This window comes from Zonotrichia albicollis, chromosome 10 (assembly GCF_047830755.1).
Source record: "Zonotrichia albicollis isolate bZonAlb1 chromosome 10, bZonAlb1.hap1, whole genome shotgun sequence".
NCBI classification, from domain to species: domain Eukaryota; kingdom Metazoa; phylum Chordata; class Aves; order Passeriformes; family Passerellidae; genus Zonotrichia; species Zonotrichia albicollis.
Genome location: NC_133828.1, coordinates 4,258,878 through 4,285,294, shown reverse-complemented (window position 1 = coordinate 4,285,294; position 26,417 = coordinate 4,258,878). Strand labels below are relative to the sequence as shown.

At 40.5% G+C, this 26,417-nt stretch overlaps 2 protein-coding genes across 2 annotated transcripts in view; one reads left to right on the top strand and one right to left on the bottom strand.

Moving 5' to 3' along the window:
• ARHGAP15 (Rho GTPase activating protein 15) overlaps positions 1–26,417 on the top strand; it is a 321,279-nt gene that overhangs the window by 289,620 nt on the left and 5,242 nt on the right. Inside the window, exon 13 of the mRNA XM_005491382.3 lies at positions 8,159–8,264. Within this exon, the coding sequence (XP_005491439.2) occupies positions 8,159–8,264 (106 nt within the window). The remainder of the gene's footprint in view (positions 1–8,158; positions 8,265–26,417) is intronic.
• GTDC1 (glycosyltransferase like domain containing 1) overlaps positions 15,926–26,417 on the bottom strand; it is a 274,478-nt gene continuing 263,986 nt past the window's right edge. The window contains exon 11 of the mRNA XM_074547860.1: positions 15,926–15,964. Coding sequence (XP_074403961.1) covers positions 15,941–15,964 — 24 coding nt within the window. The 3' untranslated portion in view covers positions 15,926–15,940. The remainder of the gene's footprint in view (positions 15,965–26,417) is intronic.

Below are 26,417 nucleotides of genomic sequence, written 5' to 3'. Positions count from 1 at the left end.
CTTCCTCAGAACATGCTCCTGCTGTAAAAATTCACAAACCTGGCATTCATACAGGCATCTGTCGCTTGCTCTAATGCCAGTTCATAGTATACATACAAACATCTGCTTCCATGCACAAAGGGATACAGAACGCTTGACAGGTCTGTGTTAGCAGGGTTCGCAATGCCAGTTCTTTATGCAAAAACCCTAATGCTTCCCGTCAAGCCATTAGAAGTGATACAATCAGCCCAGGCCCCATTAAGCCATCAGTGTCCACCTGTGATAAAGATGGCCATTTGTTTTCTTAAAGCCCACTTAATGTCTGCTTAACTCAATTTGTCAGGAAATGTAGAACAATTTCCTCACAGCCTGAAATTTGGTAGTGGTTCAAAGTCAAAAGGCCAGGTCTAGTCTTATTCAAATGATATAATGAACAGTCTTCAAATCTAAATCTCCCTTGGGGAGATGCTGTTTACTTTTTTTTTAGTGTTAGAAGAAAAAGGAAAAAAAGGAAAACTAAAATGTATGCTTTGCTTTGATTACTAAAAATATTGAATCCTTTTAACCCCTTCATATGGGTCAGCTGAGAAATGAACTTCCTTGCTTCCTTCTTTTGCTGGAGGTTAATATACTAAAGGTTAAGCAGAGCAGAGCAAAAATACCAGAATGAATATGCAAAAATTATTTCCAGCATATCTTAAAAATCTCTTTTTAAGCATAGAAATTTACAGTTTAAACACCTAAAATATATCTCCAGTTTTTGCTCTTCCTGGGATCTCTCCTGGCACATGGACAAGGGGCCCAATCCCTCCTCTTGATGGCAATGCCAAGGGTGCAGGGAGGAAAGTCAGAGTGCATTTGACATCTTGGGCGGGAATTTTGCCTGGGGAAAACAGACAACAGCTGAATAAATGTGATACAGCCCCGACTTTGTGATTGTTCTGGGACAGCTCCTATGCAGCATCCTAATTTTTGAGTAAGGTGAAATCTGAGAAATGCTTTGCCACCTCACCCTGTGCATCCTTCCATCCTGCTGCAGGTTTGTTCATTCCCAAATCATCGTCCAGCCTCAGGTTCTCAATGACATGGAAGTCTGGAGATCATGGGTGAGGATCAGAGGGATGCCAATGCAAGCCCATCTTCAGTGGGGGCCAGAGGAGGCTGTGGAGGAGAGGGGAGTGGGGATTTCAGGAGCTGGCAGTGATGTCCTGTCATGTTTCCACCACTTCACCCAAAAAAAGAAAATAATAGTGATGGTCCACTGCTATTGTAGGGCAGACCACCACTGTGAAATCACCTCTACAACCAAAAATAAAAAAGAGGGAGCAAAATACCTATGTTTAGAATAAGCAAGATTATTGACTTTAAAGACATGTATAATCACACACCGATAGGTTCAAGAAATTCAATTAAAATATAAATTGAATGGGTGTATGCTGGTTTGCCTTTGAAGACATTTTTTTTGGAAGTGTGAGCAACTATTTGTGTTTGGAAAAGAGTGCAGGTCAAGCATGGCAGCGCAGCCTCTCTGCTGGCTTTAACTGCTGTTGGGGAGGTGCGTTACGGCCTCGAGTTGTGCATTTGCAGAGAAAATATCACCCTGTCCAGATGCTCAAGTCTGCTCTTTCTGCTCAGAAAACCCCGCACGAGGCTCTCACAGCGCATGAAAAACCAGGAAAGGAGCTCGGCACGTTTTCCCTTTGCGTGGTAGAACTCAGAGGTGAAACACAATCATTTCAGTCGGGATCAGGCTATCCTTTAGCAAAGTCCTAAGTCTAATTAACCCCCAAAATCGACTGACAAGGTTCATTCCTCTCCGCTGCTGCCTAACTGGTTGTATGTACGCTGGGCATGCAGGACCTAAGTCAGATGCTGCTTTGTTATAATTAGGGAAGCAAATTTTGTTTTCTGTTTGGTACTTGCTGTTACATATTGCATGTAATGTATGGCACTGTTAAGGGAAAAAAATTGGAGTCAAAGTGCCTGGAAAGTTAGGTCTGCTCTGTAGCACTGTGAGATTGTTGACATCTGCCGAGGTTGGAGAGCTCAGTAAGCAGGAAATGGGGTGTCACTCTGAGTGGTAGTTTACCATTATCCTGGCATCCTAATGAAGTGTCTGCAGTGCACAGAGCTTCTGGATGGCATCTTAACGCACGGCTAAGCAAAAGCACTTCTCTCCTTGTCACTGTCATCCATCTGCCTGCACCCTACTGTAGCCAATGGGATGGAACCATGCTACAATGTGCTATAAGCCATTTAGAGTTGCACATTGCATAATCAGTCCCATCAAATATGTAAAAAATGACTATTATTGGTTATTTCCCTCAAACTCTGGCACCTGGAGTTCGATACATTAAAGTTTAACTTTTCTAAGTGCTGTTTCTTCCCATTAATTCCACATATATTTTTGTTAAATGGGATTGAGTTGCAAACTCATTGTCTTGGGTCTTGCTAGTGGATCACAAAAGTTGTATGAATATTCATTGCAAATTCCACTTTATATTACGCAGGATGAATTTATCAATTGCCCAGATAGAGTGGTTTCAACAATTCTCATTTTCTTTTTCAACAACTAATTCTGAGGCATGAATAAAAATTAGATCAATTCGGAACACAAATTGCTTATTTTCTTTATAGCTAATATTAGTTAGTTTCAACACTTCTTATAGATTTTTTTTTCAAAAAAACAAGAAAATATTTTACAATATGTCTGCAATAGATGACTGCCACAGTGTACTGCAAGTGATTAAAATTGAGACTTTTATGTTGCATGCTGTAACATTAAAATATCCTGCCATTAAAAGTGGTATGAATAAGTGATTTATCTATTAATACATTAAAACCTGTGTATCTTAGCCAGCATGACTTCCAGAATATGAAGACTTAACAAACAAAAGCAGAGTTTTGGGCAGCTGATATGTTTGGGGGGAAAAAAAAAATTAAGCCAACGGAGTGCTCTCTTTTAAGCAAGTTTTCATTCCCTGATAACACCAAAGCCATCAAGGACTGGGGTTAAGCATTGTGTGACAGAGCAAGCTTCTAAAATGGGCAAGAGCGAGATGAATTGGCTAAGTCGGGTGTTTATTTATACAAACAAGAGGGCAGAACATAATTTAGTTGCATCAGGAATTTTTCACAGACATTAAAACTATAGCAAACATAACAGCAGGGATGCTTGCACAGCAGCACAGTGGGGAAGCTCACAGAGCGTCTGCCCACACTCCGGCTGGCTGTAGCCAGCGCCATAAGTCTCACAATTTCATTAGCACTCGAAAATCCACCTAAACCACCCCGTTCCGATTAAAAAATATATAAAAGGAATGAAATAAAAACCAAAAAAAAAAAAGCAAACAAAAAAAAAAAGCCTCAGACAAGACCCGTCTTTCTCTCGGCAGCCGAATCAGTTGAGAATTGTTGGAAAAACTCTTGGCAGGCAGATTTTGCTGTAGCAACAGTGTGTGACGTTTTAACCACAGCAGAAATCTTATCCAAAATAACAGAACAAGGTGAGAAGAGCCTGCAAGAAAATCGGGGAAAACCATGCCTAAAAAGCCAACAACAACAAAAGGTGGCAGATCAATAGTTTGATATTTTATGCAGGATCATAAATCACTGGGTTTTTTTCAGCAGTTCAGCCGTGAGACTCGAAAGCATAAAAAGAAAGCATGGCATGTGATAAAATTAGGCATTAATGTGAAGCATAAATGCTATTTAACATTAAACATGCACAAGCCACTGAAATGCCTGGAAAAAGGGAAATGGGTGCTATAGTAAAACTATACAAAGTAAATCAGACATGAATAATGCAGCAGGTCTGAGGAGGGTCACGGGTCAGACCCCAGTACCTTACAAAATAATGAATGCACGTCAGGTTAGAGACATCCATCCCTTCCTAGCCAACGTGAGTTATTGGAGATAAACCCTGGACTTCCTGTTCTGAAACAAAGTGGCTTGTTGTAAACATCGATGTCCATTTAAAATTAATGATTAAAAGAAACATTCGGTGGGATTCTCTTAAGTATTCTTTATGGGCACGAGTGCTAAAGGTTACTTTCTTCATTCATTTTTACCCAGCCACTGTTAATGTTAGAGACACGTCATGTTTTCTTCTGTGCCCAAATGTTTATCCAAAGCTCATTTACAAAAGGGCTTATATAATAGTAAGAGAGGGGTTTTTTTTCAATGCATTCTTCATTTAGATATAAACAAGAGAGCATCCCCACGGTTTTGCTCTGTTAAAGGGAGCCAGCCCTATTTTTAAAGAGAGTAACCCAAATTCTAAATATATTTTCAATGATTCTTTTACACGGTGAAACCATCTGTGATTCACTTCAGAGTATCCTGATCTGCTGAAATTATCCCCCACGTCTCCCAAAATTTCCCCATGAAATGCAAAGAGGATTAGCCTTCCTCTCATTCTTTATTTGATATATGTGATTATGATTACTTTCCCTTCCAAAATTTTCATGGGGAAAAGAGAGTTTAACTTTCTAAAAAGATTTTTTTCCCCTCAGATTTTCACCAATTCTTACAATAAAAAGAATGTAATTAAAATCAATATTGTTTCTTTTTATCACAAGTGCTCTGCATCCTTTTCTGGACTTAGCTGCAGAATTTAACAGCTGTTCAGAGTGTTTTCCTTCCTTTTCACCCTGCACTGCTGGGCTTTATGATACAGCACAGGGAAAGGGGATAACTTTTCCTTCACCTATTTGTAAAAACCATGTTTAAGGATTTCCTCCCTACACTTGTTCAAGTTAAAGAGAAAAATATAAAAAAAAAAAATTCTTTCTACTCAGGGATGTGAAAGGGAAAATTTTCTAGGAATGTGGAACTGAAGGCATTACAGAAATAAAGCAAATACATAGGTATTGCAAATGAAACATAAGATCCTGCATCTGATCTGTTAAATATTCCATCAACAAGGTCAAGAGTAAAGACAAGCCTAGCCACAAAAACTGAAGCGAGAGTAAGCTTTAATAAAAAAAATGAACAGTTTATCCTCTTCAGCTTCTCAAGTGGAAAAACAAATTCTTTTATACTAGAGAAAAATCAAGCGTGTATAGAGCATTTAAAAAAACCCACCGATATCAGCCATTTTAATGAAAGAATACCCAATATTTTCATGGAACTATAAAAGGGAGCAAGACTAAGTGTTATGGCAAAAAGCCTGGGCTCAGCAGCTTTGTGTGGGAAATGGTGAAATGTGACTGTGATTTATAATGAGAAAAGGTATCTACAACATACAATTTTCTACCTAGCTGCAAATAATAATTCATAGTGATGTCCCTTCCAGATAAAATACCTTTGCAATGTAGGACTCATGTGGTAAAATGATCATGATAAATGTCAGACCAGTGCAGGTAACGGCTTTACAAACCATTAAGATTAGCTGGCTCTTTTTTTTTGATGATAACAGTAACCATGCTGTGACTCTATGTGGTAATAATATCTCAGTACTGATAAATGCCAGAGCCAGGCAGAGGTGTTTATCATTCCCAGTTCAGAAATGCTGACTAAAGTTACCACATGTTGCCTGTTTTTTTCTTCTTTTACAATAGACTAACAATTAACAAAAAGGCCGATGCACAACATAATTTTATGCAAAATTTCTATGGTTTTTGTGCTTTATTGCCTACCTAAATATCCCCTATGTTCCAGTACTGATGACTTTGGTACAGTACGCCCTAAAGCAAAGCTTTCTACCCTTGTCATTCTCTCAATAAATAATTTTTTTATAAATTAATATTGGGGGAGGGCTATTTTAGCACTTTTGCAAATATTCCTCACAAAGAATTGCAGCCTCTGTGAGCAGCAGAGGGTGCAGGGATGTGGTTCCCCTATCTGTGTTAATCAACACAGAGCAGAAACACTTCCGTCAAGAGAACACGATAAAGTTTCACTGTACAACACTTCCCTGTAAATGTTCTGCAACAGACAAAGAGTGAGCCCTTCCTTCCACTGTGCTTGTCCCTGCCTCAGTGTCTCAGTTCCACTCAAGCCCAATGAACTCTCGGTAAAAAAAAAAAACAAAAAACCAAAAAAACCCCCCAGAATTAAAAATTAAACTACTTGAAAAACTGTGTCTCCTGAGTTGCAGGAGAGGCTAGGCAGCCTAAATATAAATATAAATATAAATATAAATATAAATATAAATATAAATATAAATATAAGCAATATGAATATAGATAATATAAATATAAGTAATCTAATGAGACCATAGCATGTTGGTCTCTTCTCCCAGGTAACAAGTCCCAGATTGAAAGGAAATGGCCTCAAGTAGTGCCAAGATAGGTTTAGGTGGGTTATTAGGAAAAATTTCTCCATTTAAAGGATTGCTAAGCATTCGAATGGGCTGCCCAGAGCAGTGGGTGAGTCCCCATTCCTGGAGGGATTTAAAAGCCATGTGGATGTGGCATTTGAGGACATGGTTTGGTGGTGGACTTGGCAGTGCTGTGGTAAAGGTTAGACTTTGATCATGGAGGACTCTTTGAAACCAAATGATTCAGTAATTTTTTTTTATGTACACCAAAAAAATAAAATAAAAAGCAGAAATAAAAAGCCCAGAGAATTTTCACCCCCTTCCTATAATAAATTAACTTCTGCAAATTTAATATCATTTTCATTTGTATCTTCAGACCTATTTCCACTGGGCAGTCCACCCACAGAACAAAACTGAACAGTAGTAATGGCTTTTGGCAGAAAACATCCCGAGATGATTGCACTGCAAGGCTGAGGGAGGTTGTGCTGTTCAGAAATTAAGGCTTTTTGTAGGTCAAACCCAAAACAAGAGAGAAATACACAGAAAGTGTGCTCTTCATTTGTGTTTAACTTCATTATCACTATCATCAATTGCTTGACTTCCTATAGAATAAGTCCATAAGAAAGTTTGGGTTTATTTACTGAAAACTAATACCTATGCACTGCCTACTTTTAGGTCTTTGTCTTCCATGTCTACATGATTGTTAAAATTAAAAACAATTTCAGTATAAACATCTATATCTGTGGGTAGGAAGTATTAATCTCAGCAGGAACTAGCAACACATGCTGAGGAAGGAATATTATCCTAGTAATTTTAATTTTTAAATTAAGCTTGATTGCAGGAAAATTTTAGCTTGAAACTTTTTTTTGGCGAAACCTTTAAATCAAGTCACTAATCACCATGTATGCTTATGCAGCACCTACTGCAACTGGGATTTAATCCTGATTGAGATCTCTGAGTGCTAGGGTAATATGAATATTAAAGAGGAACATATACGAAGAATGATAGGTGATAATTAAATCATAGATGATAAGATCAGAAAAGTGTTCTCAGGTTATCTAGGGCATGTAGCATGCAAGATGTTTTCCCTACGTCAGACCTACTGGTACCTTATCTAATCTGATCCTAAATGAAAGAACAGTTGTACATGACTTTGTTTAGATGCAACATCTTAGACAAATCGATGAAAATATCAGCCAAACCTTTCCCACAAAACTATGAATCATGGTAAAACAGGAAGGCATACCTTAACAGAAATGGTAGAATTGTTCTTATCACCCCAAAGGAGAGATTAAAGTCCTTAGTGCTGCATTCTTTATTGCTAATTTTATGTTCAAAACACAATTTTTTTTTCCTGCAAAAATTCCACTTGTGAGATGTTATAGGTATGAGAAAATAGCTACAGTGGAACAGTTTTTTGAAATAATTTTTCACAAGGTTGAACTACTAAAAACAATAGCAAATTTTATGTTTCTAAATATGATGGGATATTAAAGACAGATTCATAAATATACTGGATTTAATTATGATGAGTAAAAAAGGAGAACAAGGATTACTTAGAAAGTACACCTATCATAGAAGCTGCATCACTGGGCAAATGTAATTTAATCTTCCATTTATGATGTGGGTCTCTTACTTCTTGGAGGTATTTTATCTAAGGAAGGTGGTCTATCAGTCTAATAAAATAAGTTAAAATATTTTTATCTAAATGAGAATATGCTTTCTTAAGATTAACAGAGAATTTTTAATCTTTGTGAACTACTTTTGTTCTCTGTTAAGGTGAAAGAAGGTATGAAATATTCTGGTTTTAGCCATGTATTCATGCTGACTTTTCTTGTAAGGTACCAGCTACAGGCAATGTGCAAAGCAATGTCCAAATATGGCACACAAATGGTTATTTTCTTTTTTTTCCTTTAGAAATCCAGGACAATGCCACTCGCATCAAATGCATAAGGAGCCTGGTAAAGAAGCTCCCAAGACCCAACTATGAGACAATGAAAATCCTTTTTCAACATCTACAGAAGTAAGTAGAACTGTGGTACTCTCAGACCAGTAATTTCATAAAACAGGAATCTGTATGTAGTGTGGCGTCCTAATTCTATTGGAAGAGTCATCCAAAATACCAAAAATAATTACATTCTTGGGCAAAACTAAGCATGATTCATGGTATCTATGTATATCCTATTCCTGCACAAGAAATCAAGATATTGAGCAGAAAGCAGGACAATTCTGTTTCCTTCAATGCAGCCAAAACCATTGGGATTACCCAATTCAATGTTACAGGTGCACTGAATTGGGCAAATGCAACATGTCCCAGACTGCATTCACCCAGTTTGATGGAATTTCTCCAGGAATGGCCTTTTGGATGGTCATGTTTTTAACACTCAGGTCCCTGCTGTTCAATCACCTGTATTGTCATTGTGATATGTCGAGGTCAGACACAACCTCACTCAAGAAAACACAGCAGGTGCTCTTGCCCCTCATAGGGAGCTTGGGACAACACAGAACACCTAAGAAATGCTGAGGAAATATTTGGAAGTGCATCTTTGCTCTCCTAAAGTTGCTGAGATACTGCAGAGGCAGAAAAACAACTCTGTGAGGTTGCCCCTCGTCATTACCCTGTGGTTTCCACACTTATTGTGTGGGTTTGCAAGAGATGTCGACCCAAAAAATCAACCCAGGGTGTCACATTCAGGTTTTCTTCCTGTGCTTCATGGCATTAACAGCAAAGGTGTCCATAGCTGACATGGATCACTCAGACACCCACCAGAGCTGTTTGACATGAAGGATGGCCAGGAGGCCTCAGGGTAGGGATGTGGGAAGGGCAGGGTCCTTCTTGCTGTTGGCACTACCCAACTGCTATTTTCTACAGTCATTTTTCAGCCAAACTACCCCTAAAACTGAAGGGACATCAGGATCTGGGCCCCACCAAGGCACAGAGGAGTATTTCATCCCAGGAACGATGTACTGACCCCTATGAGGAGTGATAAAGGCTGCAAATCAAAGACCACTCTGAGCTTATAATGAATGATGCCTTTATAGCGATCATTTCTTGGCATGTGCATGTAAGAGATGTAGATCCTTTATCTTGCTTTGCAACTTCCAGCTGAAATGGCAAAATGAAGTTCATATAGTTGTGGGAATATCCCCATTTCATTTAAGCATGGAAGGATTTTAAGCAGTCCATAAAATGACTGAGTTTGGCCTTGCAGAAAAACAGTTTCCTGTGTGCTCATTTGATGCACTGTGTGCACACATTCTCTCCTTCAGCAGGTTATCTAGAGAAGGATGATAATTTATTGCTGGCAATGGAAGAATAATAAGGGAAATTATTTCCTGGGAAGAACATGAGTGCAAGGAGTGGGTACACGCTGTCAGCACAGATATGCCATACACAAAATTTACTGCACTCTGTGTGGCATTGATCTTAACCTGAGAAAGTTTTGTTGCCGTGTCTTAGGGGAGAGATATCAGGTACACACAATAAGTCTTTGATCTCATAGTTAAATCACTTGATTGAGACTCGGGAGACGTGGGTTCAGTTCTTGGCTTTGACCGGATGTTCTGGGTGACCTTGGGTAAATCATTTAATCTCCCTGTGCCTTGGTTCCTTGTTTACAAAATGATGATAATACTTCCTTTGTCTGCCTTGGCTTTTTAGAGCATAATCTATTTGGGACAGCAATTGTTTCCTGCTGTGGATGTGTAGAATAACTGGTGAAACTGGACCCACACGGGTGGTTTTTTGGGAAAAACAAGAGGAAAAAATAAAACTGCTAAAATAGAGGAAATAAAACACCAATAGTTCATAAAGCAGAGGTGCACCAAGGCGACACAGTGTCACAGAGTGATGGAAGGCAGGAAGTCGTGACACTGGAGCCATTTGGGGGTTTAAGCATTAGGGAAGTAACTGTCTGAGTCTCTCTGAAGAAGGTCAGTCTTCTTCTCTGCCTCAAACACATCCTCAGGAAAAGGTAGGGCTATTCCATAAGCTTTGCTCCATTGATATGGAAGCAACAGTAGAAAAGATGTTGAAAACACAAAAATATCCCCCCAAAAATAAAACCTATGTGTTCTCTTGAACTTGTTGATGCTAAAGACAGGGGTCAGTCTGAATGATCTCATGGCTCCATAGATGAGAATGCATTAGTGTACTTATATTTTCAGTAATGATGTGATGCTTATATTATGCAAATAGAGATGGTGTGTATATCTTTGAATCAGTCTAGGACTGATTCACAACTAGTTTGAAGGTGTAACTACAAAATGTAGAGTTATATTAATTTTGGGGACACTCTTCAGAAGAGGAGTGTCAATGTCCCTCAGCACGGACTTGCACCACCCCCTTTGATCACAGGACTTTCTCAAGGCAAGTTACAGGAGTTTTGGAAGTTTTGGTTTAGTTCGAAAAATAACTAAACTGGCTTTGTTTGAGGCACATTACTGCAGTTCCCATATTTGCTGGTTGAGATGGATATTCTTGCCCAGAGCTGAACTGCTGTTGAGGGGTTCTGATGGGGAGAAGATGAGGGACTGTAGCTATGCTGTTTCCATGGCATTCCCCCTCTTTCTCCTACCCTTCTCCTGCTCCTTTCTTTCCTGTCAGACAGACAGAACAGGGCTATACAGACCTGGACCATGGGGCTGTCCAAGCCTGTGACTTCTGTACAGATGTGAGAGCATCTGTCTCACTGACACTCAGCATGAGAATCCAACCTTTGCCTTATCCTAAGCCATTCTGCAGCAATCCAGTCTGCAGGAGCAGGTCCAGATCCAGCAGAAATTACAATGAGAAATGCACTTCAGAAGGGTCCTCTTTAGAAACCCAGACAAAGCAGGTGATGAGAGAGACTGTGAGAAAGGCCTGGCAGCAGGGATTAACTCCTGTGCCATGTATCTCTCTTCAACCAAGCTCTCTGAAGCTGCAAGAAGTCACAGTGCAGTGTATGCAGCCCACAGGAGGTGGGTTAAAAGCAAAGTTGAGTCTGCAGTACCTGTTCTTTCAAGTTTTTTGCATTTTACAGGAAAAAACCACAACCTGCTGACGTCCCTGTTCATCTTTCCATGAAATCTCTTCTACTTAAAAGCAAAATAGACAAAATATGGGGCTGAACAGACATATCACATAGCTCTGTCAGTCTAATTCCATAAGGAATCGTTCCATTATGACTCATGCTGGAAATAATTGAGCACAACTACTATTAGGCTATTCATGCTTCTTCCCAAAGATGAGCAAACCAAACAAATAGATGTTACACAGGAAAGAAGCAACAAAAACCCAACCTGAGTAGAGGTTTTCCTGGATAAAGTGGTACAGAAAACAGCCTGTTCTACTCAAACATGTTTAGAGAATATTTGCTGGCTCTGTACAGCCCATATATTTCTGGCCCATACAGCAGTTCCACAGATCTCCTCTTTCCTCTTCCTCACTCACATCTGACTTTTACTCCCAAACAAAGTGAGCTAATCACAGGTACCAGCTAAAACTGATGCACCTTTCTGGTCCCATTTTTTGGGTGCACACAGGACATCAAATTATGCAGAAACCTTGCCTTGTCTCTCTGCACAAACATGAACTAAGCACAGCGAATCCCTATCTGAGAAACCATTACATGTACCAAATAATTTACTCACGGAATTGTAATACAAGTTAGGCAGAAGGAGAATTTAACTCTATGTATTTTATGACCTGCTTTCACCACAACACCTTGAGGAAGCTGTTACACACCCATTGGGAAACCGAGGCACAAGAAGTTTAAATGCCTTAAAATCTCAGTGTAAACCAGCAACACAATTTAAAAACCTGGATGGGATTTTTTTTATTTGCACAGAAGCTTCTCCAGTGACCACAAACCTCATTTCTCCCTCATGCAAAATGCAGCAGGGAGGAGGAACACCCTGGCTGTGTCCTCAGAGCTGGCGAGGGCGGACGCCGCTCTCCTGCAGGAGCTGTGTGCCTGCCTTACACAGCGCTGTGCCTGAGCTCATGAGCTGTGCTTATTAATGTTAAATTAATGAATCTCAGCCTGCTCTGCTTATTAGGTTGAGCTCTGTGCCACCACCACGAGGCAGCTCTGCAACTCCCAGACCCGAGCTGTGTCACATCTGACCAGGCTGGAGCGCAGGGCAGCCAAGCTCCGGTCTGGCTGCGTCCATCCGTGTGGATACCCCTGCAAGGGGAGGTGTTAGACACAAAAACCCCTCTCTTTGCTCCTGATTTCCCTGCACAAAGGCAGGATAATGTGTGTTATTTACAAAACTATAACAGGGATGTTGAAATAATTAAAGGGGAAGGCAGGGGCCAGCTCCCATCCCTGTGCCTTCCGTGGAAGCGCGGAACCCAGATGCCCAACTGTGGAAGATATTCTTCCAGCAGCAGCATCTGCCTCCTTGGCAGCCACTTCAGGCAAGTTGTCTGGGGAGCTCTGCAGTTGCCTCTTGGTTTATCACGTGGATCTGTTAATGTGCCCTATCTGGCTGGCTTGTCCAGGCAGGAGCTGATTTGTTTTAATTCACCTTTGAATCCAAGAAACTCCATTTATTTTGCTCCATTTTTCCCCATACTCTACATAGCATGGCAAGTAATTTTCAGATGCCATCCAGGCTTTCTGCCCTTTCAGAGGGAGAATGATGATTTTCTTCCTGATTTTCTTCCCCTTCTGCCCAAATTCTTCATTCTTACTATTAATTGTTTACATTGATTTCATTCAAAATATGCTCCTCATCAAGGGTAGAACTATATATCTAAGACAAACCCACCAATATCAATATATGATCTAACAAAAGTCATAGGTATTAATCTTCAGCTGTTTTGACAAAAAAAACCCCAAACACCCGCCCTGTTCATAGATCTGTGAACAGGAAAAAAAAAAATCCAACCTTTACAAACACTGTGGAGGAATAGTCCCCCCATCTCAAACCTGACAACCCTTGGCAGCAACATTCTGAAAAGCCAAGGATTTTCCAAACTACATACAGCTAAACAGACCTGTTTCTACTTATTAAAATCTAAGGGAAAAAAAGAAAATAAAAAATAAATTAAAAGTAAAATAAAGCAGAGCTATGCATAGCCAGCAGCCCACAGTAGCCTGCACACCATGACACAATGACAATGTGATGACAAATCCAGCAGCAGTACCCAGAGTTCTAAGGGGAAACCAGAAAATGAAGTTAAGGTACAGCATATAAGAATGCTGTATGGGATGCCTGCAGACTTTTTTTTTCCCCTCCAAAGTTGGTGGAGGAAAGATATAGCAAACATATGTGATTTCCACTTGCTAAACTACGTGTCATATCAGCAGTTTTCAGGCAGGCTCACGTAATAAATGTAGGCTCGGGAGAGCCCTTTTCTCACACAGCAAAAGAACAGATTACACTGGGAACTGTGCAAGTGTTCTATTAAGAATAATAATAGTAATAATAATAACAATCATCATCATCATCAAGGTAAAAGCCACTGAAAACTAAAAACAATCCCCAAAATGGAAGTACTACACAAAAAAATAAAAATCTATTTGGGAAACCTTAGTGAATCTGTGGAAGACCTACAACCCAAAAAGTGGAATGGGCACTTAAGTTTTCCCTCAGGAAAAATGCCCAAATTTAGAAAGGTACAGAACCCCTTAAAAGAAAGCACAAGAAAGACTATTTGTTTAAATTATTTCCTGAATCAGGACCTTTCTTTATTATCAGGCAACTCATGAGCAGGTTTTGATTTTCAGCCTTGGGACAGCAGCAGGGAGAAAAGTTTAACTGTGCCCCTACAAGCTTTGGGGGAGCAGCTACTGGAAATGTGAGGAGGAGAAACAAGCTCCTGCAGGAGGGCATGCCAGTTACATAAAAAATTCAGGTATACCTGGCTGGCATTTTAAGATTTATATGAAATTATTTAATCATCTTTTAACTTGAGAAGGGCAAATATATATTGAGATGTGCTTTTGCGCACATGCGTTTCTCAGTTTCAGTTATGGAAGAGTTTTACAAAGGAGCTGGAGCAATGCCAACACTCATCCCATTTACCACAGCTTCCTGGGGCTCATTTTGGGGTATGGAGAAGAATTAAACCCTTTTCCCCTCTGTTAAGTACATATCAGTCTACTAAACTCACCCATTGGAAGTAAGTGGACGCAAGAAAATATGCACCAGGCACAAGTGTGCACAGAACAGGAGTAATAGTAGATTTTGGGTTCAAGACAAAAAAAAAGAAAAAAAATTCCAGTCTCTCAGAAGCATCTTTGAGCATTTTGATTTTTTGCTTTTTTGGGTTGAGGTGACCTGCTACCGAGGGTTTTGCCGTCATGCCAAATTCTGCTCTTTGAGGAATAAGAAAGTTTACAAAGTTAGTTCTTCCCCAAAGAATACCTTACTGCTTAGTGCTTTTAACAAGAAGCATGATGAGTAATTAAAGCCACATTTTCATCCCTTGCTTCCATCTATTTCCGATTTCCACAACTGTATTTAAAAATATAAACCCTGATTTTCATAACAGTCAGGCAAATAATTGCACTCGGTACTTTTCAATGCTACCAAGTACTGAACTGGTGTATCAGCAAATAACAGAATGATAAAAATAATTAACATAGTTTTAATTTAAATATTTATGACACAGTTGACTCTGTGGCTGCACGGCACCATTGTGCTGAGTGCGGTACACAAACCCTGATAGATAGAGCCCCTGTCTCCAAGAGCTCCTATTGTTCATCCCACATTACTCAATATCAAACGATCTCAAAAAAGCTTTTCAAACATTAATTAAATCTCCTAACTTCCTTTTCAGGTCAGTAAGTTTTATTATCCTAGTTGTGTAGATAAAGAAAGTGAGGAATGGAGAGGCTGAGGCACTTTCCCACCACGACACAGCCAACACTTCTCACTTCCACTCTTTGCTTGCTCCCCAATCCCCCGGTGGAGCCCCCCAAGCCTTTGAAGGCTCATCCATGTGCTGTGGGTGTACGTGTGCATCTGGCCAGCACATCCCAGGCAGGGCTGGTTGCTGCTAAGGACTCTTCAGTTAATCAGGACCACGTGAGGATCCTGCTTCTGGTTTGCACTCGCATCAGCTTCACAAAATATCACCGGCGGAGTTAATTTATGGGATTTTGTAACCTCTTAATATTGCTTGGGGTTAGTGTTCTTTCCAGCTCAAATCCTTTTTTGTTGGCCAACATTAGGAATGCTCAATTCATTACAATGGCTCTGTCCCCCTTTTTTTTTTTTTTTTTTTTTTTGGGGGGGGAGATTGGGCTCCAACACACTAATGTCCACAACAAAGTCATGAAAGGGTAAATTGCAATGCTTTTCATTTTTGATCCTAAAGATACATGATTTTTCTCAGAATTAAGATTGTGAAATAAATAAATAATTTGTTTGAAGTTTCTCAGATATTCATTGGGACTTTAAAAAAACAAAACAAAACAAAAAAGGCTTTAAGGCCAAAATGTCAGTGTTCTGTGCAAAATAATTAATACAACACAATAGGATCTATTCTACTATTGATTGAAAGGGAATTTATGCAGGTAATTCATTAAGGCTAGTGAGAGTTTGGCATGTAAATCCCCCAGCACTTTGATGGGAAAACAGACCCAGATTATTTTTTTTAAATAAGATATAAAATACATGATTTTCAGTGACAAATTTATAAAAAGCAAAAGCAAATACCTGAACAACTAGGGCCCGCTCTGTGAGGGTTCTGGAATGACATTAGATCAAATCCTTTTTCACACACTGCAAAAGATGCAACAATCATTTCAATCACCATGTTAAGAGAATCAATACAATTTTTCCTTCCAGAGAATGGTACTTTACATTCCAATATTTGCAGGCTATCACCTTCATACATCTCTTTTTGTGGTCAAGTGCATGATTACTACTTCTGACAGGGTATTGGCCATTTTCTTATGAAGATCTACAAATTCTTGTAAATAAAAACCAATCAGAAAAAAAAAAAAAAAAAAGAAGAGCAAATCTGTGGACTGGAATGCACTCTACTTGTAATGGGAACAAAAAGCTGGCAATGAAATATAAACCTAAATCACAGCAGAATGACCTACTTTAAGGCATTTGCCAAAGAGACAGTGTTTTAGACAGCTCCTCTGAAGTAGCATCTTTATGTCTATGCCATCTGCAGATTTATTATTGTGCTTTAGAAAAAAAAAAAAAAAAGAAAGAAAAAAATAAAAAAGGAAAGAAAAACCTACAGTATGCCTGAACAAAACTCAGCTTCATCTATAGAAAGATTCCAGTACTGTGGGCACCACACCCACACCTACTGATGTGGTCCAAGTTTTTTCTTTAGAGGCACCTAATTAAGAAACCCTGACTCATTTACATGGATACGTTTGATCTAAATTACACTCCAAACCACACCAAATTAGGAGCATCTGTGAATGCGAAGTGTTTGTTCCCAGTGCCTGGTAGAACAGGGCCAGTTCTGGACGGCACATGTTCAAGTGACGAAAAATATTTCAGATGTAACATACTTCTGAGACCCACTTTTCCACTAATAATTCATAATGAGTTAAGCCAGTATCTCTGCTTCAGCAATTATTTCAGGCTGGGGAAAAAATGTCATTTTACTTTTTAAAGGAAGGGTGGGGGGAAAAAGCAGGACTGGGCAACCACCTAGTTTGGTGGGGCATTAACACAACCATTAGTTACAATTTAAATCTGTGCAGCGCATTTGTTTTCAGATGTACTTTACACCTAGAGCCTGGACTGAAGGAAAGTATAAATTAATGATTGGTTGTTGTTCACAAACAAGACCTTCTGCGTTGGTGAATGGTCTTCCCTCATTAATCAGTTTTCCAGAGGAGTCCGGGTGGAAGACAAGGTCTCAGCCCAAAGAGGCAGCACCCTTCATAATAGTAATATGAAAAATTCAAGACCACCAGGTTTGAGAGTGATGCCTCCCTTTCCTGGCTGCCTTGCTGGTGGCTGACTGTGCCTGCTTGCAGCCCAGAAAGCCACTCTGCACAAAAACGGGTCCTGTGGCAATTAGGAAACTTTTATCCTGCTTTCCCATCTCCCACTAAGAGCGAGCAGGGGGGCTGCAGAAGCCACTGGTTGCTGCCTTGCCGCCTTCCTGACAAACTGAATAAAAAATAGCCTTAATCTCACTCTAGGCAGCCCAAGAACCGAGGAGTGTAAATCCGAATTCCACGCTGGGTTTGCAATTCCCAGCCCACTGGCACAGTTTGGCACGACCTTTGGATTTGGCCGATAGTGTTTGGCAGCCACCTTTTATTCTTCCCATCTTTTATACTTTGTGAATAGTCCAAGTTACATAATGCCAGTGACAATTTGTTTATGGCGAGCGCTGGAGTCACTGTTTTATGATTACATTCAAACTTTTAGCCACATTTTGACATCTAAAGGATCATCTTGCATTCTCGTGTACTCTATACAATGAAGATTTGTGTTCCAGTGAAGAGCAGGGGGGGAAGGAACTTTATAAATAACATGACTCCTTTTGTCTGAAGAGATTTTAATACATTTGTCTGATCTACTGTTTTTGCAGTAGCTAGAATATAATTTGAATATATTAATATTTTCAGCAACTGTGCTGAGAGAGCCCAGTTAATAACTTATGCATGGGTGTATAGATACACTTCAGACAGAGGTAGTTTTTAGCCCTTATGTTGGTAATAGTTAGAAACACACAATGAAAGAGCCTGTTCTTTCCTCCTCTTTGTTGTGGGCATGCATTGTGATGGTATGGAGCCAGTGTTCTTTCTGTTGTCTACACAGCCTGGATTCAATAAGCAGTTATATATGCATATTATGACAATGTGGTCAAGGAAACCAGATTTTTTTACTATACCTTCATGTGCCTGTACAGTATAAAATCTGGTATTTATTTTTCTTGTCCTCATTCAATATGTTAACAAAATCATAATTTGATACAGGTTATGTTCACTTTATAATTAAAATTATAGAGTTAGATGAAAATACAGCAAGATGTTGCTGAATGGAAAATATTTATCTTTTCGTACATTACGCATTATGGTGCTATGTAAAATCATAAATCTGTGAAGCAGCTCTCTCCAGCCAATTTGCCTCCTCCCCTGGTCCACAAGATGCAACCAGTTACCTCCTCTAAACTGAGGATTTTACACCCACCTCAGCCCTAACATTAGATTGCACTGCCACATCCTCGCCAAAGCTTTGCTGTGGTCTCCCAAAAGAAGACCCCTTGCCATGGAGATAAGCCAAGAAAACGGAATTCAGAAAAGTTCTGTAGTTTTTACGGCTCCTCCTGTAGCTCTCACAGCACCTTCACAGAAAAGCACAAACTTTTTTGCACCATGTTCTCTGTGTCAGCACTAGGCTCAGGCTCCCCAGACCACCTCAGGATAGCACTTCATCCATCTGGAAACTGTTCTCACCTCCCAGATCATTGCCATCCACACTGCCAAGTGCAGGCCTTCACCAAACACCATCAGCAGCCACCATGCAGTCAGCCCAGGGCATATGGGACAGCCCCGGAGCATATGGAAGCTCTCCAGCAAGTGAAGTTTACTGGGAACATCAGTTTGCCTTGTTCAAACTCTCGGTCCAGAGAGGATTTCCGCAGGGCTGTGGCAGCAGTAGTAGCAGGCAACTTTAACCACCTCAGACAACCCAGATTGTTTCCATGTCTGGGTAAGGGTCTCATAAAAGTGTCATCAGGATAAGGAGATTTCATTCCTTCAGGGCATCTACCCCATGGAAGTCACTGCAGCTGCTCTGGACTCAGAGCCAGCCCTGAGATTTCTGTCACAGGGCAAATTTCAAGTCTTGAACACATTTTGGATCTCACCTGGCCTCTATAGTGAGAAGCTGCTTAACCTTTCCAAATTATATAGTAAGAGCTTTCCATTACTTCCTATACTAAATTAAGTTTATCCAGCTCTGAAACTACAGTGTGTGCTTGCTAAAGAGGCACTTTATAAGTTTGTAAATCCATTTACAGTCACTTCAGGCTAGACATTTTCTGCTGGAGAAGCAGCACCTACAGAGAGGTGCCCTGAAAGCTCCTTACTGTGTGAGTTGTCCAAAGACTGATGGCTGATATCAGGATTTTGATATCAACAGCAATATTGTCCCTATTGTTCCTAAATCCTTCAATCTCTGTAGAACATGGTTTGGGTTAGGAGGTCTAAGAGACTCATGTATGTTTTCTCACCACTTATTTTAACTGTGGATTTTGATCAGGGTTAGACAGAAGCAGATATTGGCAAATCTGGTCACTTGAAGCTTCAAAGATGAAAGAAATATGACTACTGAGAGAGGTAAGGCTGACTGTGTAGAGTATAAAGACTTTGTAAAGTATCTGAGGCAGTTACACCAGAGTCATCTGAGACCAGCACATGTGTGAATGGGTATTTGACTTTAAAGGAGCTAATGAGAAAATTCAAAGCTAGTTTAAAGCCAGGATATATTACAGAACTTGCAGTACTACAAAGGGTGCTTCTTAGAAAGACACAATATATGGAAAATCCTCCACTCCAGGCAGTCCCTGCATTTAGTGCAGCAGACTAAACACGTGCACAAAAAAATAAACATCAAGCTAAGGTGAGGGGACAAGACAGACAAAGTGTAAGTAGAAAAGACAATGCTGACATAGTAAATTCATTGCTCAAGGGCGAGTAAAATGTAAATAAGTTTAAGGAAATCAAAGACTCGTGGCACATACTCACTAGCGCATTTAAGAGCTGCGTTCATCCTACTCGTGCTCAGTATCAGGGCTGAAACAATCATGGTGCTGGGAGGCATGTTAAAGCATCTTTCAAATCTGATACAAATGCAGTGCAGATATATTGCAATCCTAGCTTGTGGAGAGCTCAGAGCTGAACCTGGGAGAGGAGGAATCCTGGTTGAGGTCAGATCCCATAGAAAATCATTTCTGTTGGGTAGATCGCTGCAAAAAGACTTTCACTTTAAACAACAAGGTGGTGACAATACAGGAAAAAAAATATGGATTTTTTATTTATATTGGGGACAGTTAATAGGCCAATATTTGAATTTTTTAAAATTATTTTTAAAAGACTTGAAACAAAATAATTTATGAAGCAATTGCAATGCTTTGATTTTATATTTTTGAAGGCCTTTTCCAAAGGAAATGATTCAGTGATTCTATGATAAAAAAAATTCACAGAAAAAGGAAAACTTTGTCAAGAGTTTGTTCCCTGGCTTTTGTGGAATTCTTTGCCACATTCAACATCAAAAATTACTGTGTTTCTCACAGAAGTGAATAATTAATTCATGACACTGGACAAAACCAATGTGTTGATAGTGAAACTGTGCCTTTCATGGGCTAATCTAGACCCACAAGCAAAGATGAATTTCTGGGCAAGATGTGTACAGCTCAACATCCCAGGCTGAAATTCCACTCAATTGCCCCTTCTGGGCTCTAAGTCAGAAAGTAAACCTGTCATATCCAGGGCTGAGTTATTTGCTGTCAACTGGATTATAGCACAAAAAGGCTGTAATTGAAGGCTGCAAGAGGTTATAGACTGAACATAGTCAAAAGCAGTAACTCCACTTAGTAAAAGTAGATATCACCCAAAATGAGAAAAGTTAAGCTCATATAAGGTGAAATTCTGACTCCATTGTGGCTTCCAGTTTCTGGGATTTTTGTCAGTGATTTTCACAGTAATCAAAATTTCACTCACTGCCCAGAGAGAGATGCTGCAAAGGGGGTGATGGAGTGAAAGTTAAAATAACTCTTAACCTGGGGCTTCCAAAATACATTTTCTGAGCAGAGACTGCTGCCTAGCTCGGTGTTTTTGTGTTGTAGCAATGCAGGGGACCAAGGGCACAAAACTGTGCCAGTGGAGTACAGCTGGGATGTGCAACCAGAGCCACCCTGCTGTAAATACTGAAGCTCCCATTGTTCAGCACCCTGTGGGACATGGGGAGCTGCAGTACTTGGGCAGAGTAAGGTACAGTTTGTGGGAAGTGATTTCAGAAAGCTGAAACATCACTGAACACCTGTGGCAGTGCTGGCACCTTCCACCTGAGGCTGTCCTTGAAAGGAAGAGATTACTGGGAGATAGAGCATAGAAGTGTCTGACAGATGCACTAATTTTACTGGGAGCAGGAGGTTTAAATCATAATACAGAGTCTCATCATCTTTCCACCTTTCATACGGGTAAATCTGAACCAAAGAATGCAGTTGATGTGCCTCTGGGAAGAAGGGACAGAGGGTCTCCTGTGTGTTCTCCATATCCCCCCTGCTCTGGGCGTGCTGCTCAGAGTGGCTTCTCTCACTGAGGTACAAACCAGAGCTGGTGGCTCTGTTTTTTTGCCATGTACTTTCTGTTTGTCCATCATTAAGCACATCAAAGCCTCGGTGTCCCCGTCAGGAAACAATGCTGTTAATAACATTAATCCACCTTTATTAAGAGCCTTTAGCTCTATGGAGTAGCACCAAACATTATTAAGACAAAGACAAGAGGATAATAAGGAAACGTGTTTTTTCCCTTGCTGACCTAGTTTCTAACCTCACTTTAAAATCTTCCCTTGATTTTAATTATGCTTAATCTAAAGCTAAGCTCACAAATCTAGCAAACTTAAGGGCTGCTTTTAAAGTGAATTTTCTCGCCTGTCAGAGTTCCTCAAGCTCTCTGTGCTGCAGTCAGGAGTTTATTTCCAGCCCAGGCACAGAGCTGGGGCATTTCTCTGCCAGCACAGTGAGTGTTGGGCTCCTGGGCTCAGGCACCACCTTGCTCCACTCGAGCCTGGGCACCACAACATTCCTCACACAACAATTGCAGTCCTTTTCTCATCAGCCATAGCCAGAGGCAGCAATAAGGGTGAAGGATATCTATCATGAAAAGTCCAGTGTCAATGTGTTCCCCCAATTTATTTACTGACCTTCAATGCAACAGCCATACTCCTGACCCTCATGAGATGAAGCCTAAGGGGAAATGGCACTGAGCACCAATTCCATATCCTGTTGTTCTGTGGTCTAAATTAAGTGCTAATTAATTACCACTGGCATCTTTGGCATTGCCTGTCAAATTGGATTTAGGATATCCTTTCGCTGTTTAAACAAATAGCCCTACGTCTAAAGCTAAAACCCCACGTGTCAGCATTTTCTTTACTTTTAAATTTTTATTTTAAAATCCAGTGAGTATGTTCATGGGTTTTGCAGGTAGAATTCAAATAAAAGAAACAGGAATTGATATTGTCAATTTTGATTAATAGTCCCTCATTAATAAACATCCTGTTATTCAGTTTCCACCTGCAGTTGCTGATGTTGCCTGGAATCAATTAACTCATATAATTTGATTTATTTTACAAAGACATTTTTGGATGTGCTGTGCTGATGATAAAGGTTCTATATTTACAATTCGTGATTTAAGAAAGATTGTTACTAACTGCTTTTTATTTGTAATGTTACAAGACAGCTTTGGGCATTCTTGAACAAAAATATTTAAGCAATTTAAAAAGTTAAAGCTTTATTTATTTAAAACTATCTGTTGCCTTCTGAACCACACAGGCCACAAAAGCATACAAATCCAGGAACTATGACAGGTTGGTCTTTACAACAAGCTAGTTGTTCTGGAGAAAAAAAATATATCAGAAGTGGAATTAAAAATAAATTTAAAAAATATTCAATCACAGCAGAAGTTACACCACCAGCTAAAAATACATTTTAGGCATTAAGGTGGTATGCTTCTGTCTGAACACTTATTATTCTATGTAGTCTCACACTGCCTTTATCTACTATCCAAACACCTCTAAGAACCACATCAGCCTCTGCCCAATATTTGCCACAGGGGGTTTTGCTCTCTTCCATCCCTTCCCCAAAATCAGGCTTGTGCTCACAGTGTCTGTGTGGCTTTTGGGCAGGGATTTGCTCTTGTTTGAGCAAAATTTGCTGCTACAGGGCTATGAAAGAAGACAGAAATTAATGCCTTGTGCCCAGAGCTGCAGGCAGAGGAGTCCAGGATGCTCCTTGGGGAAGCTCATGGCCTTCAGCTGGCTCCTACCAAAAGCTGTGCCCAAAGAGGCAAACTGCAGGCACAACAGCAACGTGGACTAGACAGATCTGTCCTCTTAAGAGCACCAGTCAGAACCTGTTTGCATTCACACACAAAAAATTAACACCCAAGCCAAACTGGAGGACAGAGTGCTGGCTCTCAGTAAATGGAAGAACCTAGCAGGTCACCCAGTTGGATCAGTGTTCCAAAAGGGAGAACTGGAATTTTAGTAATAGGGAAGGTTTCATGGAAAGATATTGAATCTATCTCTTTGATAAAATTTGGTTTTGGGGAGTGAGACTTGATCCTTTGCCCATAGCAAGGTCTTTGGTGGAGCAACAATGTGAAGGTAGGCTCCTGCCCTTGCTGTCCATGCACCAGGGTGGCCCTCCTGCCTTTGGAGCTTCTGTGACTCAGAAGATGTCCAGAAAAACAAACAATCCCAAGGCTGAGGTGCAGATAAACTGTAATCCCCTCTCACAGCTCCTCAGTGGAGCAGGAGCACCTCCCCTTGTGCAGAAGAGCATGCGGGACTTCTCCAAAGCACTTTCCTGAATGAAGCCCCTGAATGTAGGGCCTGCAGTATCTTTAGATATTCAAATGTGTTTTTACATGCTGTTCTCAGCTACCCAGAAGATAAATTCTTTCTCCACAAGACAGGCATTCTGTGAGGTGTGTGCAAAGGCAAGAGCCCACACGCTCTTCTGCAGGGTCGTCGCATGGGAAGCAAAGTTCACCCACTTTATTTTTAACTGTTCTCTTATTAAACCAGGCTAAGCCAGAATAAATGCCTTTCCTCAGCTTTTCACAGTCTATTCAGCCAACTGTGAAGCAATGTTCAGAGCTAGTTTAGTTATTATTCTCGTTTAGGGCCGGGCTCCAAGGCAGTTCATCCAGGGAAGGGCTCGTGCTGTGAGATATGCAGGGGATCCCCTGAGGAAGCCCATTCTCCACCAGGGCCCTGTCAGCTGTCCAGGTGCTATATATAGCCACCCAATGGTCACATTTAAAGCCTGGGCTGTGGAGGAGGACAGCATTGAGTGCTCCTTCTTGTATCCCAGAGCAACTGAAGAGAAGGGATTTTTCCCAAAGTGCTGTAACACGAACCCACAGCTGCAGAGCACAGGAAGCCTATGGAGTTTCTGTAGGCCAGGAGCCATCGAGGCTATTTTCAGCAAAAGCAAGCTCTCAAGTATGTCTGAACTATTTCTGACCCCTCTTGTAACATATCCTACGCCATGACCTGGTTTCTCTATTACCAGCCTAGCCATTGTTTCAAATTCTACCTATGGAATGAACAGGGATTAAAATGCCTTCATGTTTTACACAGATAGATACAACTAGCTTAAAACTGTGTTAGTGCACTGTGAGCCCTGAGTTGTGCTTGTTTGTTGCATAGGAAACCACATGGCACATTTGAAAAAGGACAGACATTGTGGTGCTTTGGAGCTCCTCTATAAGCAGAAGCCTCAGGTCCCAGTTCCACACACACCAATCTCCCTGTTCCCATCACAATGCACAGATCTCACAAGCTGAGGACTCCACTGGTGATGTTTGCATCTGCTCAGCTTCACCAGCTGGTGAATACTACTGTAATTCATCTGAGCAAATCACCCATGCAGCCAGGACATAGATATAAAGAGGTTTAGCCTGCCTTCATAAATATCAAGAACTTGAATTTAATGCTGAATTTGAAATTTATCTGTGGAGTAGTGCAAGGAAGTGAACAGTTTACACAAATAGAGTTTGTGACATCAGGGGCTCCCTCACCACCAGTTACCTCCATAACTTTCCCAGGATGGAGTTAAGCAATGCACAGGTCCTTCCCTCTTCCCCCACAATGTATTTCGGTTTCTCTCCTCAGCTGGTGTATCCAGCTGGGTATGGATATCTCTGCAAGGTTTTGATCTATTATAGGACCCCTATTGTTGTTTGTTCTTTAAGAGGACTCTCAAAGCTGGAGTTCACTTGTCCTTTTAGTACCAAAACCCACTCAGATGCTTCCCAATAAACAACAACTGCAGCTGAACTGAAATAAATTGACGACAGGAAATTATGTGGCTGTGATATACTGTATCTCAGGAAAGTGTGTAACAGGCCTTAAATGACAAGAAAATATGTTGAGGAAAAACCCTGATAGTTTAGGTTATCTGTGCTTCATGTTATAGCTGTGGTTCCTTCCTAGCACTGAAAAACCCAGCTGCAAAAGCCCTGCGAAAATGTGCTTATACACACACAGACATTATCACTTCCTAGGACAGTACGTTTTATTATCAGGTTATTTTCCAGTACATTTGGCACAGTTAAGGTAAGTATATTAACTTTACTTCCAAATAAAGAAAACAAAGTTGTACTGAATGTCTCAGCCACTGTCAATGAGTTAAGAACTGACAGGAGGTCCAAGTAATCAACCCTGTCTACAGCACTGAGCTTTCCCCTGGGACACCTCCTCTGATCACACAATGTATCTGACTGGCATGGATGTAGAATTGCTTTCAATAAAGATTTTATTTCAAGGTTGGATGATTCTTTCCCAAATGTCTTGTCTCTAAAGCAAAGTATGTAATACCTGTTATTTTTTAACTCCTGTGAACCAGCGTTTGGGAAGGAGGGAAGCGTAAAACGTTGAGCTGAAAGCTGTTCATCATAAGAGACAAATTTTAACAAATTGATTGGGAGCTCTGCAACACCAGAAGTCAGAAAGCTGCTGCATAAAAACTGGCCTGTACCAGTGCACTGAAGAGGCCTGTTAACAAAATTATTGCTGGGGAGAGCTGAAGGCAGCTGAGCCCTTACCAGGGCCAAGTCCTTAAGCTACAACATTACATTTGCATATGCCTGAGAATAGATAGGAAAGAGACAGTGGCTAATTTGAGGATAATTATTGGCAAAGTGAATCAATGGGAGGCACACACTTTGACCTATTAAGGCAGTTCACAGGAACTTACATTTCAAATCAGTCCCATCATCCATGAGGGTGGGCAGCGCTGGCTATGACAGTGGTTGCCAGCACAGTTCAGCAAAGCCACAAAACCCACCCAAATGGAATACCCCACTCAGAGAGGAGCTGGGTCCTGATTCCATAAGGTTAGTTCCTATACCAAGAGGAGAGATGACATGAACACAGCATTTTAAATCTTTTTTGGTGGAGTTCCATTTATTCTTATCTATCATTAATCTCTCTTGGCCTCTGTGTTGGTCTTGGTTTC